We start from the raw sequence: 13007 nt of genomic DNA on the forward strand, positions 1-13007 counted from the left end.
ATGGAACCTTGCGTTTCCTGTATTTATCTCACCTATTGTATGGAACATGTGTGAAAATCTTCCTTATGAATTGGTATATTTCAAAGAGCTACACAACGAGCAAGTATGCTATTGACCGACAATATATATACAGACCGGGGGCAGCTGTAGTGTCAACGATTACTAGTGTAAGTATGAACAGGAGCCCATCAAATGGCATAATGGTTATTCTTTAACAATGCCTATTCTCTAGATTCAAGAAGTATTTACTGTTCTTCTCACTTTCGTTATACCATCTGGCCTTTAGATCTAATCATCGCACCTTTTCAGGGGCGTAGGTAGGTGGGGTCCCGGGGTGCCCGAGAACCCCCCAATCCCCCCCCCCCCCCCCTTTGTGAGTATAATTCAGTTGGCGAAAACGCAGGAATCCGGCGAATCGACATGCAGTAACTTTTTTCCACTGCTAGATAGATACATACTCCATTTTGAACGAACATTTGCAGTGCACCATGTTCCTGTTCGTAACCAACGGCCTTGTGAATACGAGGCCGTTGATGGAAAGTCACATAAGGCGAGGGGAAATTCGTGACCATAGGATAGTAAGTTGGCACTCTCCGGATGGTGTTGCTGCTTGTGCAATAACATACGGTGTTTTCTTTGAGAATGTCCAAACAAGCAAAGCTTCCCAACTATTTTCAGCGCTGCGAAGACAGGTAAGGAATGTTCTTTATTTGATTTAGAATCGAGCCTTTCTTCCCTGACAATCGGCGTCTAAGTCTTTTTTCAGCAGATTAGTAAGCTTTTCAGTTTGTTTGACTTTCCAGATCAGAGCAAGTAAAGCACGTTGTCAATGAAAGCGTCGAGGAGCAGCCAACTTGCAAGCGAGTTAAACCTAATAAAGGTAAAGTTTCTTTCAAAACGTACATGTAAGAATGCAGGCTTTGGTTTCTATCTTACAATTTTTTTCTGTTGTTGTTGTTGTCGAAGATGCTGATGAACGACAGAAGCATACGACGAGGATAGTCGATAAAACACCAGCGCTAGCGGCGCCGGCCTCTAGTATTAAAAATTATTTAAGTTACTTTCATAGTTTTGGTTGCTTCGATAGAGCTAGAGGGAGTACCGTTGTCATTTTGCATTTTTAAATTGAGATAGTCTTACTGGATCTTCCAGGTGAGATTATTGCAAAGATTCTTCGATACCTACCGCTATTATCAGTCATTCAAAGATTATCAAGTACATGCAGGCGAATTTTCCAGCTATCCCAAATATACGTTGTTTTACATGAAGTACTAAGTCCCCATACTGCTGTATTATGGAAATGTTTCACATAACGGTATACAGGTCTAGGACGCCCTGCCTTTTACACAAGGCAAAGTTTTGTATATTACCTGTTACTTCGGCGGAGTGTGAAAGGTCCTTTAGCACGTTAGAACGCCTAAACACGTACTTAAGAAGCGCCATGACCACGGAGAGGCAGTCGGGTCTGGCAATGATGAACATCCATTATGGTAGAGCGATCGATATTGATGAGATCGTTAACATCTTTGCCACCCAGCATCCACGCCGCCTCTTAGACTAAAATAGAGTAATTTATGTTATCTAGAACTTAATTCATCTACGCAGCTGTTTTATAGGCTTGTCCACCACTAGCCACCTCCACTTCGGTGAATAATTGTTATCTTTTTATGAATATATATATATATACATCTTGTGTCCCCTCTGACGTCACGGTGCATTTTGTGTTTCCAGGCAAACATAGCGCACTATCACGACAGCTGATTCTTCTAATGTTACTCAATTTACTAGCGGTGAATCACGAGCAATTTCGCATGCAAATGACACATAAAAGCAAGCATAACAACGCTGGATTAACCAAGTGGCTGGAAATCCTCGCCGGGGAAGATTTTCCACCGAAACTCCTCTGGAGCGAAAACACGGACTTGAAATTCAGCGCAAGCAACGGAGAAGAAACCGCGGAGCAGAGAGAATATCGCTTTAATAGCAGAGCGAAGGCAACGCCGTCAACAAGAGACAGAGGCTACAGCGACCAAAAACATGTACAAAGGCAGCGACAAAATACTACAATTACACTGCAAATGAAACCGATGAAGAGCGGAACACCGCCGAATGCCGACGCTTCAACAAAAAAAAATAAAATAGGCTTTTATTGTCATTATTAATAATGATAAAAACCTTACAATATTAAAAGATATATCCTAAATAAAATACACGGTCTCCTAAAATCTAATAACCAACTAATAAATGGAGCCGAAACCAATTGTGGAATTGCACACATTTTAGGCATTGTCTGATAAACAGTTACGACACGTAGATCTATATATTTTTTAGCAACTACTATAATTTGCAGTCTGTCCACTTTGAATAAAAATATTATCTACTAAAACTACTAGAAAAATCTTACTAAAACTAATTTTAAAATGTCCGCATTCCCTACATTTACCCTAAAATCGTCTAAAAAGTCAACATTGTTGTGAAAAGGGGTTCTAGACCCTCGTATACACATGTGTGGACTGATCTTAAGAAAATGCTTCAAGAAAACGCCGCCAATGGAATTCGCAACGAAAGCGATGAGGTGAGGAAACGTTTGAAGTTTGCAATCAAAATTATCTTCTTTGATGCAACGATAAGGCAGTAAGAATTATACGATCTGTAAAATTCACATGAGGAATACCTTTCCAACGGAGTGAGGAGACCAATCAGCCTTTACACCATGAGCAACAATGAGTTTTACAGTAAGCTTTATTTTTTTAATGAACAGTTTAGAACACTGATAATGTGTGACATGTTGCATTGTAGACAAAATCCTTACTGAACAAAATTTCATTACATTTACTTCCTCACAACCATCCCAAGTAAAATACCGTAAAATTCCGAAAATAAGCCCCGGGGCTTATACTTTTCAAAGGTCCTTTTTGAGGGGCTTATTTTTGGAGGGGCTTATCTATGGAGGGAAATTTGCGTTTCAAAATCGATTGGGCTAGTCTTATAGTTGGAAGGAAATTTAAAGTTTTGCTTTTATTTTACGTTGTATTTAAGAGCAATTTCCAAGTACAAGGGGGGTTTATATTTGGAGGGGCGATTTAACGGAGGATTTTTTGCGTTACGAGTTTGGGGGGCTTATACATGGAGGGGCTTATTTTCGGAATTTTACGGTATATGAATGTATAGCAACCTTATACATAAACACAGGGACCGGGTGCCTTTTAAGTCAAACATAACAAAAATATTATTATTGCTGGCCTTCTATTTCGATCCTATTATTCGAAAAGAACATCAGTCTGTATTTCGGATCTCCTCAGACAAGAGAGAATGATCTAATAGTGCGAATCCCCATACATGACCCTCTTCCCATGAAAATTATTTTCAATCTATTTTAATTTGGTCCTGTGTCATACTGCGTGGTTATTTTAAAGACGCCACCTCATTGGTCGGTTAGAGTGGCATCATGTAATTTTAAACTTGGCGGGTAATTCATTTCACTGCCGATCACGCTAAGGAAGCGATATGACGTGCAATAAATCTTTTGACTCGTCGGCGAAAGTAATACCAAGTTTGTCGTGGAACAATCTGGCCAAAATAGCTGCCGAAGAGCAAAACGGTCCTGGCTTGTGGGAGTTAGCATGAGAGAGCGGTTCCGTCTCGACGAACACTGCTTATTGAGGTCTTCGCTACATAAGTATATAAACAACCAACAACCTATTGTATTAAAACGACAACTGTCTCTTCCGACGACATCCACGCACACCCACGAGCTGTGATACCGTCGCTTAGATCCAACCGTGGACACGTTACGAGAAAATAGGTTTTAACTGGGTTCAAACATAAATGTTTGGCCGCCAAACGTTTGAATTTTGAGAGGGCGCTAGACAAATGTGGGCACACCGCTCACTATAAAGAATTGACCCAAACCGGAAACCGCGCATCAAAAGTCTCTGGCATCCAGGTTAACGACTGTTTAACAGCTTGAGGCATCTGGCCTGATTTGTGTTCGTAGTCGTACAGCTAAATATTCATCGCAAGTATTAGTCGTTCAGAAGAAGTAATGCGGTTTGAAACTCTCAAGAATAATTGTTAAAAGGAAATGTACTGTTTCTGAACGAAAAATATTCCTGGAAAAAGAGAAAAAATATCTTGCACATTTGCGCAAACAATTGAAGCCAGCCACTTATTAAAGGTTTCGTGTTTCGCGCGTGATAACCTTTGCCTTTGGCTTTCACAGTGTGTCAGAATGCAATATTCGTTACTTTAAATGAGGCTACCAGCCGTTAGAAAATCTCAATCTTTAATCTCAAAGTGAAATTTTGACTCCAATACTGCAATCCCTATATAAATGAAATTCATTCCTAAATTATGAACGGAACGCGCTGATCAAAAACATGTCAACAACATGAGCCGATTGGTATCGGCTCCTTCCGCTAATTACTAATAATGGCTGCGAAACATGTCACATTCACGTGAAAGTAGACCACGCGGGTCACGGAAACAACAGACTAAAATAACCTTCGCAGCACGCGCGCGAAATTTAAATAGATTGAAAAAAATTATTATGGTGCACAGCGATTCGCTCTCTTATAAGCTCATCCTCTCTTGCGTCAGAATATTAGTGTGTGACATGGTCACTGCATGGTTGCCATGCCAGGTAAACTAATTCTTTTCCCTGTGGGGGACAATTTAACAAGTCAGGAAATGTCAATATGAGTCGGGAAAAATCGAACTCTTTTAAAGAAGTCAGAGTTAGGTGACATATTCACATTTATAGGGTAAGACTTAGGGTAAGTCATTCGTGTGTTTAATTAATTAATTAAACCAAGCTTCTCTTCACCCATCTATTTGTAGCGTAATAGAATTGAGGTATATAAACAAACAAAAAAACAACGACGGGTCAGCAAATAAATGCTGCGGCCGATGATTTGGAAAATGCAGTAAGCTTAAATGTTTTACCTCGTGTAGAATCGTGAAACAGAGGGTGTTGTTAATCATATACAGTTTTTTATCTTCCCGTCAAATGACTCATTACACAGTAAAATATCCTCACTGCACACCTATTACCCCGTCACGGGGAACTAAAGACGCCGCGACTGTTAGGGCAATAGGCGTGCCGAACATCTTGCAAAAAGCGGTGCCAACCACCACCAGGGGAGGTGGGAGGGGCGAAACTTAAACGCCACTTTCACCGAACTCCGTAGAACTGGCCAGGGAGCTGCTAAAACCGCGCTATTTGAAGCAAGGGCCGCAACGCATCATGCCCGGCAGCAAGCAGACCTGGCAGGACGGAGTTAAACCTTCCCGTGTTACGGGCTAATTATGTATGCAGTGAGAATAGTTATGGCAATTAAATGATAACAATAAATATACATATACAGTAGATAAATCCCCAACTTGTATCTTATGCTGTTTCGTGTTTTATTCAGCTACGGGGATGGAGGGGTGGAACTATTCTGGACCAACTCTCCTCCTTCTGTTGGTGTTTGTTCGTTATAATTTGCATGCTCCTTCATGTAAACATTCAAACCGGGGGGTGTGGTGTTGCAGAGGGTGTGATCGCCAAATCCCCACTGCAAAAGACTGTATAGACACCGAACCGGAATGCATAAGTGAAACCTGTTTTTCAGTGAATAAGGCCTTAAAAATGAGTCAACTAAACTGAACTACTAAAAAATGGACATTATACACTGTACACAATTTTATAGAAACTCATTTTCAAAGTGATCAAAATCCTCGAAACAAAATACTGAAACAAGAATCATATTTCTTGCAAAAAAATCTCATAAACATTCACCACAACTAAACAAATTCCAATTAATTAACCTCAATAGGACATGACAGATTTTTTTGAAATGAAAGCTTAAGTGTCACTTTCTGAGAAAATGTTCCAGGATCTCGTGTTGTTTTGTCTTTTTTCTGCCTGTATCAAAGGCCTTTTTAGAGCAATTGTAAGGTAGGAGTCAGGGTTTTTCTAAAGAACGAAACTGATTTGGCTTTAAAAATTCATTTTCACTTACCAAATACAGAATAAGGGCTTCTTGTCATCAATTTCTTTTTTTTTATTATGGCATGAATTAAGCTCAAAATTCCATTTTGCAGCGCCTAATAGAGGGACTTGAAGTGTTTGTTCCAAAAATTCAATAATAAAACCTCACAAAAATTCTACTGATTTTGATAATTTGGTGACTAAAGTAAACAGTCATGGAAGTTATGCAAGAAGGCAGGTAAATATACTGAACTTTTAAAAAAATGGCAATTTTGGGTTGCAATGTTGACATCAATTTTGGCCAAACTCTAGCCCCATTACCCTCTTTGTCCAATACTTTAAGGACAAAGTTGTATGCATGAACTGAAAGCTCTATTATAGTAGAGTTCATGGTCAAACTCATTTGGCAGCACAATTTACCAATAGGCTCTTATGGCACTTTTAAAATGCCCCCTAGAATGCTGGATTTTTGGTGCTCAAAGGGCAAAAAATGAGACTCCCCCCTAAAACTCCAAGACTAAAAGTCAGAGAGGTGAGCCAAAATGGCTTTTGAAATATCTCATCACACCCATCTGTGCCAAGTTTCAGCCAAATCGGTTGACCACAACTTTTGGCCCCTGGGACGCTTATTTCTCAAACAGTGACACTTTTAAGATAATCGCACGCATAATGTTCGTGAATGACCATTTTGCTAAAGAGAATCCAAACAGCTCCTGCTTAAAACAAGTGTTGTCATTTTTACTCCGTGGGAATAGTGGCGCCCAAGGTGTAAGTATTGGTTGAATAAAGTCACACCAACTAAACTCTATTTTCATGTAAATTCGTGAAGAAAAAATCTATTGTGTTGACCCCCAACATAGCCGCCTTGTCACGTGGTTAAAAAAACAAAGAATACCGAACTGTAACAAATAATTCTTTACAAACACAGTTGACACAATATTTTTAGTGATATAAATTTATACGATACTACCTGAATATGAATACGTCGTAATAACCCAGCATAACCTCTTACACAACTCGAATTACCGAGTGGAAAATGTACGGGAAACTTTTGCAACTGGTGCTGTAAACGCTCTAAAATTCATGGGTTCAGGGGCTTCCCATTAGAGTATGTGAAACCGCAGTGTTTGCTGACTAGAAATCAACTTCTTGGGTCCTTGTGCCTATTTTAGATTAATTTGGGCTAGACAATTTAGGAATTGAAATTATTATTCGTAGTCTGCTTCGTTTTCTTCTTCTGATTCTTCTACTTCAGTTCCATATCAGTCCTCATTTTCTTCTAACAACAACAACAATAATAACTATAATTATAATAATAATATTAATCGTCATCAATCAAAAGATAGTTACGTTTCTGAAAAAACGTGGGATTATGCAGACCTGTCACTGGTATTCTTCTTTACATTACACCTGGACTGCTTGACGTGACATTATGGACAAGAACTGACCGCTGACTGCAGAATTCAAAATTTTCTTTCGCAAATATTACGATCTTGTCGTTTGAAAATCCCATACACATTGATAGGCTTTCGCGTATATTACCTTTTCAAACAGCGTTCTAAAATCCACTGTGTGAAAGAAAGGCAGTACGCCGAGGAATTGTCCAAAGAACGTAAAAGAGATTGAATATACATCCCTAGTACGACCGAAGCTGGAATATGCAAGTGCGGCTTGGGACCCGTTTCTAAAGAAAGATATCAGTGCTCTGGAAAGGGTTCAATGAGAAGCAGCACGGTTCTACTCACAGAATTATGATAGATATGCCAGTGTTAGGGACGTGATTAAAGACTTAGGGTGGGCCACACTGGAAACGAGAAGAAGGCAGTCTAGATTAACACTTATGTATAAACTAGCTCATGGTCGTATTGATATAGAGACCCGCAAATATTTAATTCAACACTCCGAGAGTCGCACGAGGGGAAGCCATCAATTTATATTTCGCGTGCCATGTGCAGATGAAGACGTTTTTAAATTTTGGTTTTTTCCAAAAACTATAGCAGACTGGAACTGCCTCCCTGAGGCCATTGTTTCATCATCCTTCTTAGAAACTTTTAAATATAAGTTAACAGCTTTTCTTAAATAATAGTTATATATAGTTTATATAGCTCTCTTCATTTAACTTTTATATCATTATTTTATATATTGATATATCTGTATTTTGTTATTTAGTGTTTCGCTGATAAGTGCGAAAGTTCGTGACATTCCATATGCACGTGCTCTTTGAAGCCCTTAATATTTAGTATTCATAAATCGTACCTTTCAGTAAGGCGAAATTGTAATTAATTCAAAGACATAAGTTGTAACTTGCAAGAGTAGATTCGTCGTTGAAAAGAGTGGAGAGTGGATTACAAGAGTGGATTTGAGAGGACTCAATGGATCGAACATTCGCGGCTGCAAGACACAAATGCTACCAGGTATCTATCGAGGAACATTGATCTGACATTCGTTATATTATTTTATTTATGGGTTCTCGTAGTGATATTTGTACTTTAATTCTACTCTAGGTTTCGAAGGCGTTGTAATGCATCTTTGAGAACGGTAATGAACATAGTGGATTGCAGCTAGCAAAACATTCGAAACCCGAAGCGTGACATCAATGATGGCTGATCAAGACGCCAAAAACCAGAGACGCGCTGCGAAAGGACGATTTACAAGAAAACTAGCTGAGTTAACGAAGTCAATCGAGGAGGACAAAGGATCAGAAATAGTGGGAGTGAACTTCGAGCAGCTGAACGAGGCATGGAGAAATGTGGAAGCCAAGCATGATATGTACACAGCATTTTTAAAGGATAGCGAAGTAGAAGAAAGCGAAACGTGGATAGCAGAGTTGCAGAGTTCATTTAGCGAAGCTATGGAGAAACAGGTTGAATACATCAGCTCAAAGGCAGCTAAGGCGATAGTAGAGAAACAGGTACTCAGTCAGCAAGAGGCAGCTAAAAAAGACTACGAAAAAACTCAAAAGTTAATCGATCAAGCTTTCATAAAGCGAGACACAAAGGAAGCAGTTCTTAGAGCGCTGTTAGAGGACGCCTTTAAATTGCTGGAAGCGTGCTAAGCCGACAAGGATGTAGTTCCTGCTCTCAGGAAAGTTCAGCAGGCGTTAGAAGCTTCGTTAGCTGGTTGCAAAGTGGCGAATGACAAATATTTGGAATTTTTGAGCAGAGAAGAGGCCTCGACCGAGGTGGGATGGATTTTGGTCGTGCAGAAACGATACAATCAAGTTGAGGACAGGATTGAATCAGTCATTGCCAAACAAACAAAGGTGGACGTGGGCGTGAGGAATCTTGAAGCGAAAGCTACTAACCTTCGCCTTGAAAAAATAAAGATGCCCCGGTTTAGCGGAGAGCTGAGAGAGTACCCGAGGTTTAGAAAAGACTTTGAAATTCAAGTTATGCCAAGTTTAAACAGCAGCACTGCGCCTTACACTTCACCTTCCTGCCTCTGCGAGGGGCCACTGGTGGTCGTGAGGGGGGTCGACGATGACATTGATGAAATGTGGCGACGCTTGGACGAGAAGGATGGTGATCGAGCCAAGATAACAGATGTGATTATTAATAGCATACAGCAAGTTAAAGCCATCAAAGAGGGAGAAGATAAGAGATTCGTCGAGTTTGTCGAAGTTATTGAAAGTGGTTATCGAGACTTGTTGAGGCTCGGACTAGAGAAAGAGATAACAACCACAAGCTCCGTAAGCATATTTGAAAAAAGGCTACCAGCTGATATAAGAAGAGAGTGGGCGAGGCTCGTCAGCTCAGACTCGAGTAGCGTCGATAAGAAATACAAATTTCCAGGCCTCCTCAAGTTTCTGCGCTCAACCAGAAAAGGGCAATCCAATATGATTTATCAGATCTGCGAGCGAAATTATCGGAAGTCAAGCGGGTCAACAGTCTGTTCATTGTGCTGATGCAGTGGCTGAAGATCTTAAAGAAAACAAGCAGCAGCCTTTTGAAAGCAAGAGTAGCAGTGCGTGCTTGTTTCACAATAGTACCAGCCACGGAACCGATGAATGCCAATTTTACCTATCCAAGACTTGTGGTGAGCGAATGGACATGCTTAGAGAAAGGGGTGCATGCTGGCCCTGTTTGAAGATTGGACATCGTGTACGTGATTGCAGAAGCAGGAAAGCTTGTGGTGAAAATGGTTGCACAAGGACGCATCACAGAACATTACACGAGGAAAATCGGGAAGCCAGCGTTTCTGTAACAGCAAGTTCTTTCGGTGATCCTTTGAGCGACACATGTCTTCTTCTACATCAAAGAGTTAGAACAGGAAAAGGCTGGGCCAACGTTATGTGAGACAATGCAGCATCATTAAGTTTCATCACCAGCAGCAAGACCAAAGCGGAAATGTTACACGGCTCGAGAGTAGAAATATCTATCGTCAAAGTTGGAGGCACGAGTGAAACAATTATGTCTAACAGGTACCTTCTCCCGCTGATCGACTCTCAGATGCAAGTCGTACCGTTCGAAGTTTATGGTATTGATGTAATAACGGCGGACATTCAAAGTGTGAGCGTCAATAACGTAGTACATCTTTTTAAGGATGTTACAGTGGAAGAGATAAGAAGACCAACCGGTAGTGTGGACGTGCTAATAGGATATGGATACGCCGGATACCACCCTGTACCAGAACAAAAATCGGGTCATTTGCTGTTGCTGAGAAACCGATTCGGAAGTTGCCTCGGCAGCACTCACGCGGAGTTAAAGGATGCAAATCACGCAATGCAGATACCCTCGTGCACCACGTAGCCGAAGTAAAGATCGAAGACTTCTACAATATCGAGAACCTAGGGGTGGAGTGTACGCCTCGCTGTGGGGGTTGCAAATGTGGAAAATGTCCGCTCGGCGCGAAGAATTACAGTCTAAAGGAAGAGAAAGAGCTACAATTGATTGAGAGAAATCTGCACTTCAATAATCTTGAGCATAGATGGATGACTCCATATCCATGGATAAGAGACCCGGCTGATCTTCCAGACAATAGAAAGGCCGCATGCGGAATGCTTTTGTCTACTGAAAAGAGTCTCGCCAAGAATACTGACCACGCAAGAGTATATCAAGAGCAGATACAAGATATGATAGACAGGGGCGTTGCCCGAAAGCTAACGAAGAGCGAATTAGAAGCCTACGATGGGCCCATTCATTATGTTTCGCATCATGAAGTTGTACGTCCGGATTCAAAGTCCACGCCAGTACGAATAGTCTTTAACACCAGTGCCAAATACATGGGTCACGCGTTGAATGAATATTGGGCCAAGGGACCGGACCTTCTGAACAGCCTTCTGGGTGTGCTGATAAGGTTTAGAGAGGTGGTGTTAATTGGCGATATAAAGAAAATGTACCATTCCGTGGGAACCACCCAGCTCGAACAGCACACGCGTCGGTTTCTATGGAGAGACATGGACGCCAGGAAAGAGCCAGACACTTACGTCATACAGAGAGTCTCATTTGGTGATAGACCATCGGGAACCATCGCAACGGTAGCATTGAGAAAAACGGCCGAAATGGCGCAAGAGAAGTATCCTCAAGAGGCCCAAATCATTAGAGACAACACCTACATGGACGACATCATTGAGAGTGTTGGTGATAGGGAGAGAGCCGAAAGCGTAACACGGAACATAGAGAAGCTGGTCGACATAGGGGGACTCAAGGTTAAAGGCTGGACCATCTCGGGCAGCTCTGACAGCCGAAATGAGAAGGAGATACCCAGTGAAACGTATGCACCCGCAGAGAAAGTCTTGGGAGTTTGTTGGAGACCCGTCGAGGACCTGTTTTGCTTCAAGGTGACGTTGAATTTCTCCCGACGAAAGAGAAAGCTGCATACCGAGCCGGATATAGAATACCATCAACTAAAAGAGAGGTTTCCTGCGAAGTTGACAAAGCGAATGATTATCTCCCAGATCAACAGCATCTATGATCCACTTGGATTGGCAGGCCCGTTTACCGTTAGAGCGAAAATCATGATGAGAAAATTGTGGATGAGTGAAGCGGAGCGGCTTGACTGGGTCGATCCAGTGTCAGACGAATGTAGAGCAGAGTGGAATACATTCTTTTCAGATTTATTTATCATGAACAACATCAAGTTCGGTAGATGCCTTAAGCCTACAAATGCGGTTGGCAACCCAATGCTGGTGATCTTCAGTGACGGATCAAATAGTGCTTATGGTGCGTGTGCGTACGTCCGTTGGGCACTGAACGGTGGAGGGTTTGAAAGCAGATTAGCCATCTCTAAGAACCGACTCGCGCCAGTTAAGGCAATGTCCATTGACCGGATTGAGCTGTGCGGAACCGTGCTGAGCAAGCGCCTTAAAGAGCTCCTAGAGAAAGAGTCGAGATATCGTTTTACCACGTGCTTGCACATTGTTGACTCACAGATAGTACACGCCATGGTCCGAAAGGAATCATAAGGGTACAACACGTTTTCTGCAACACGCATTGGAGAGATTCAAAGCGGTACTAATCCCGAAGACTGGTGCTGGATAGTTAGCGAGCAGAACATAGCCAACTGGTTCACTCGAGGCAAGGAGCCAAACGAAATCGACTTAAACAGCGCGTGGCAGAAGGGTCCAGATTTCTTGAAGTTGCAAGAGTCTGAGTGGCCTATTAGTAGGATCTGTGCCATACAAGAGCTTCCACAGGAACCTAGGGTCGTAATGATGGCTAACACCAAGCCCAAAGACTCCCTAGCAGTCAGGATTGACATAAGTAGATATTCGGATTATACGAGGCTGGTTAGAGTGACGGCTAGAGTGCTTGCAATGTTCCGAACCGATTATAAGCCGAGCTTCAGAAATGCTGCCAGAGTCCTTGAGCCGACGGATGTTACTAAAGCGGAGCGATTCTGGATTCTCCAAGCCCAAGAAACTATGTTAAGTGACATGAAACGTGGACGATTCAGACGCCTGTGTCCAAGAGTTCGAGAGGATGGGATAATTGTCGTAGGAGGACGTGCAGAGAAATGGCTGGAGATGAGCTACAATCAGCGCGAAGTTCCACTTTTACCGTTTAGGCATGAGTTATCCCGCTTGTACGCGAAA

The 13007-nt window shown here is 41.8% G+C and overlaps 1 protein-coding gene across 1 annotated transcript; it reads left to right on the forward strand.

Annotated features, from left to right (window-relative positions):
• The first annotated feature begins 10904 nt into the window (after positions 1–10904).
• LOC140934128 (uncharacterized) lies at positions 10905–12377 on the forward strand. Its single transcript, XM_073383809.1, has one exon. The coding sequence runs from the start codon at positions 10905–10907 to the stop codon at positions 12375–12377; it is 1473 nt and encodes a 490-aa protein (XP_073239910.1).
• Positions 12378–13007: the final 630 nt, after the last annotated feature.

This window comes from Porites lutea, chromosome 4 (genome assembly GCF_958299795.1).
Source record: "Porites lutea chromosome 4, jaPorLute2.1, whole genome shotgun sequence".
In the NCBI taxonomy this organism is placed as follows: domain Eukaryota; kingdom Metazoa; phylum Cnidaria; class Anthozoa; order Scleractinia; family Poritidae; genus Porites; species Porites lutea.

Excerpts from the sequence above, each read along its gene's own strand:
- LOC140934128 (XM_073383809.1), top strand. The coding sequence starts at position 10,905 with ATGACTCCATATCCATGGATAAGAGACCCGGCTGATCTTCCAGACAAT.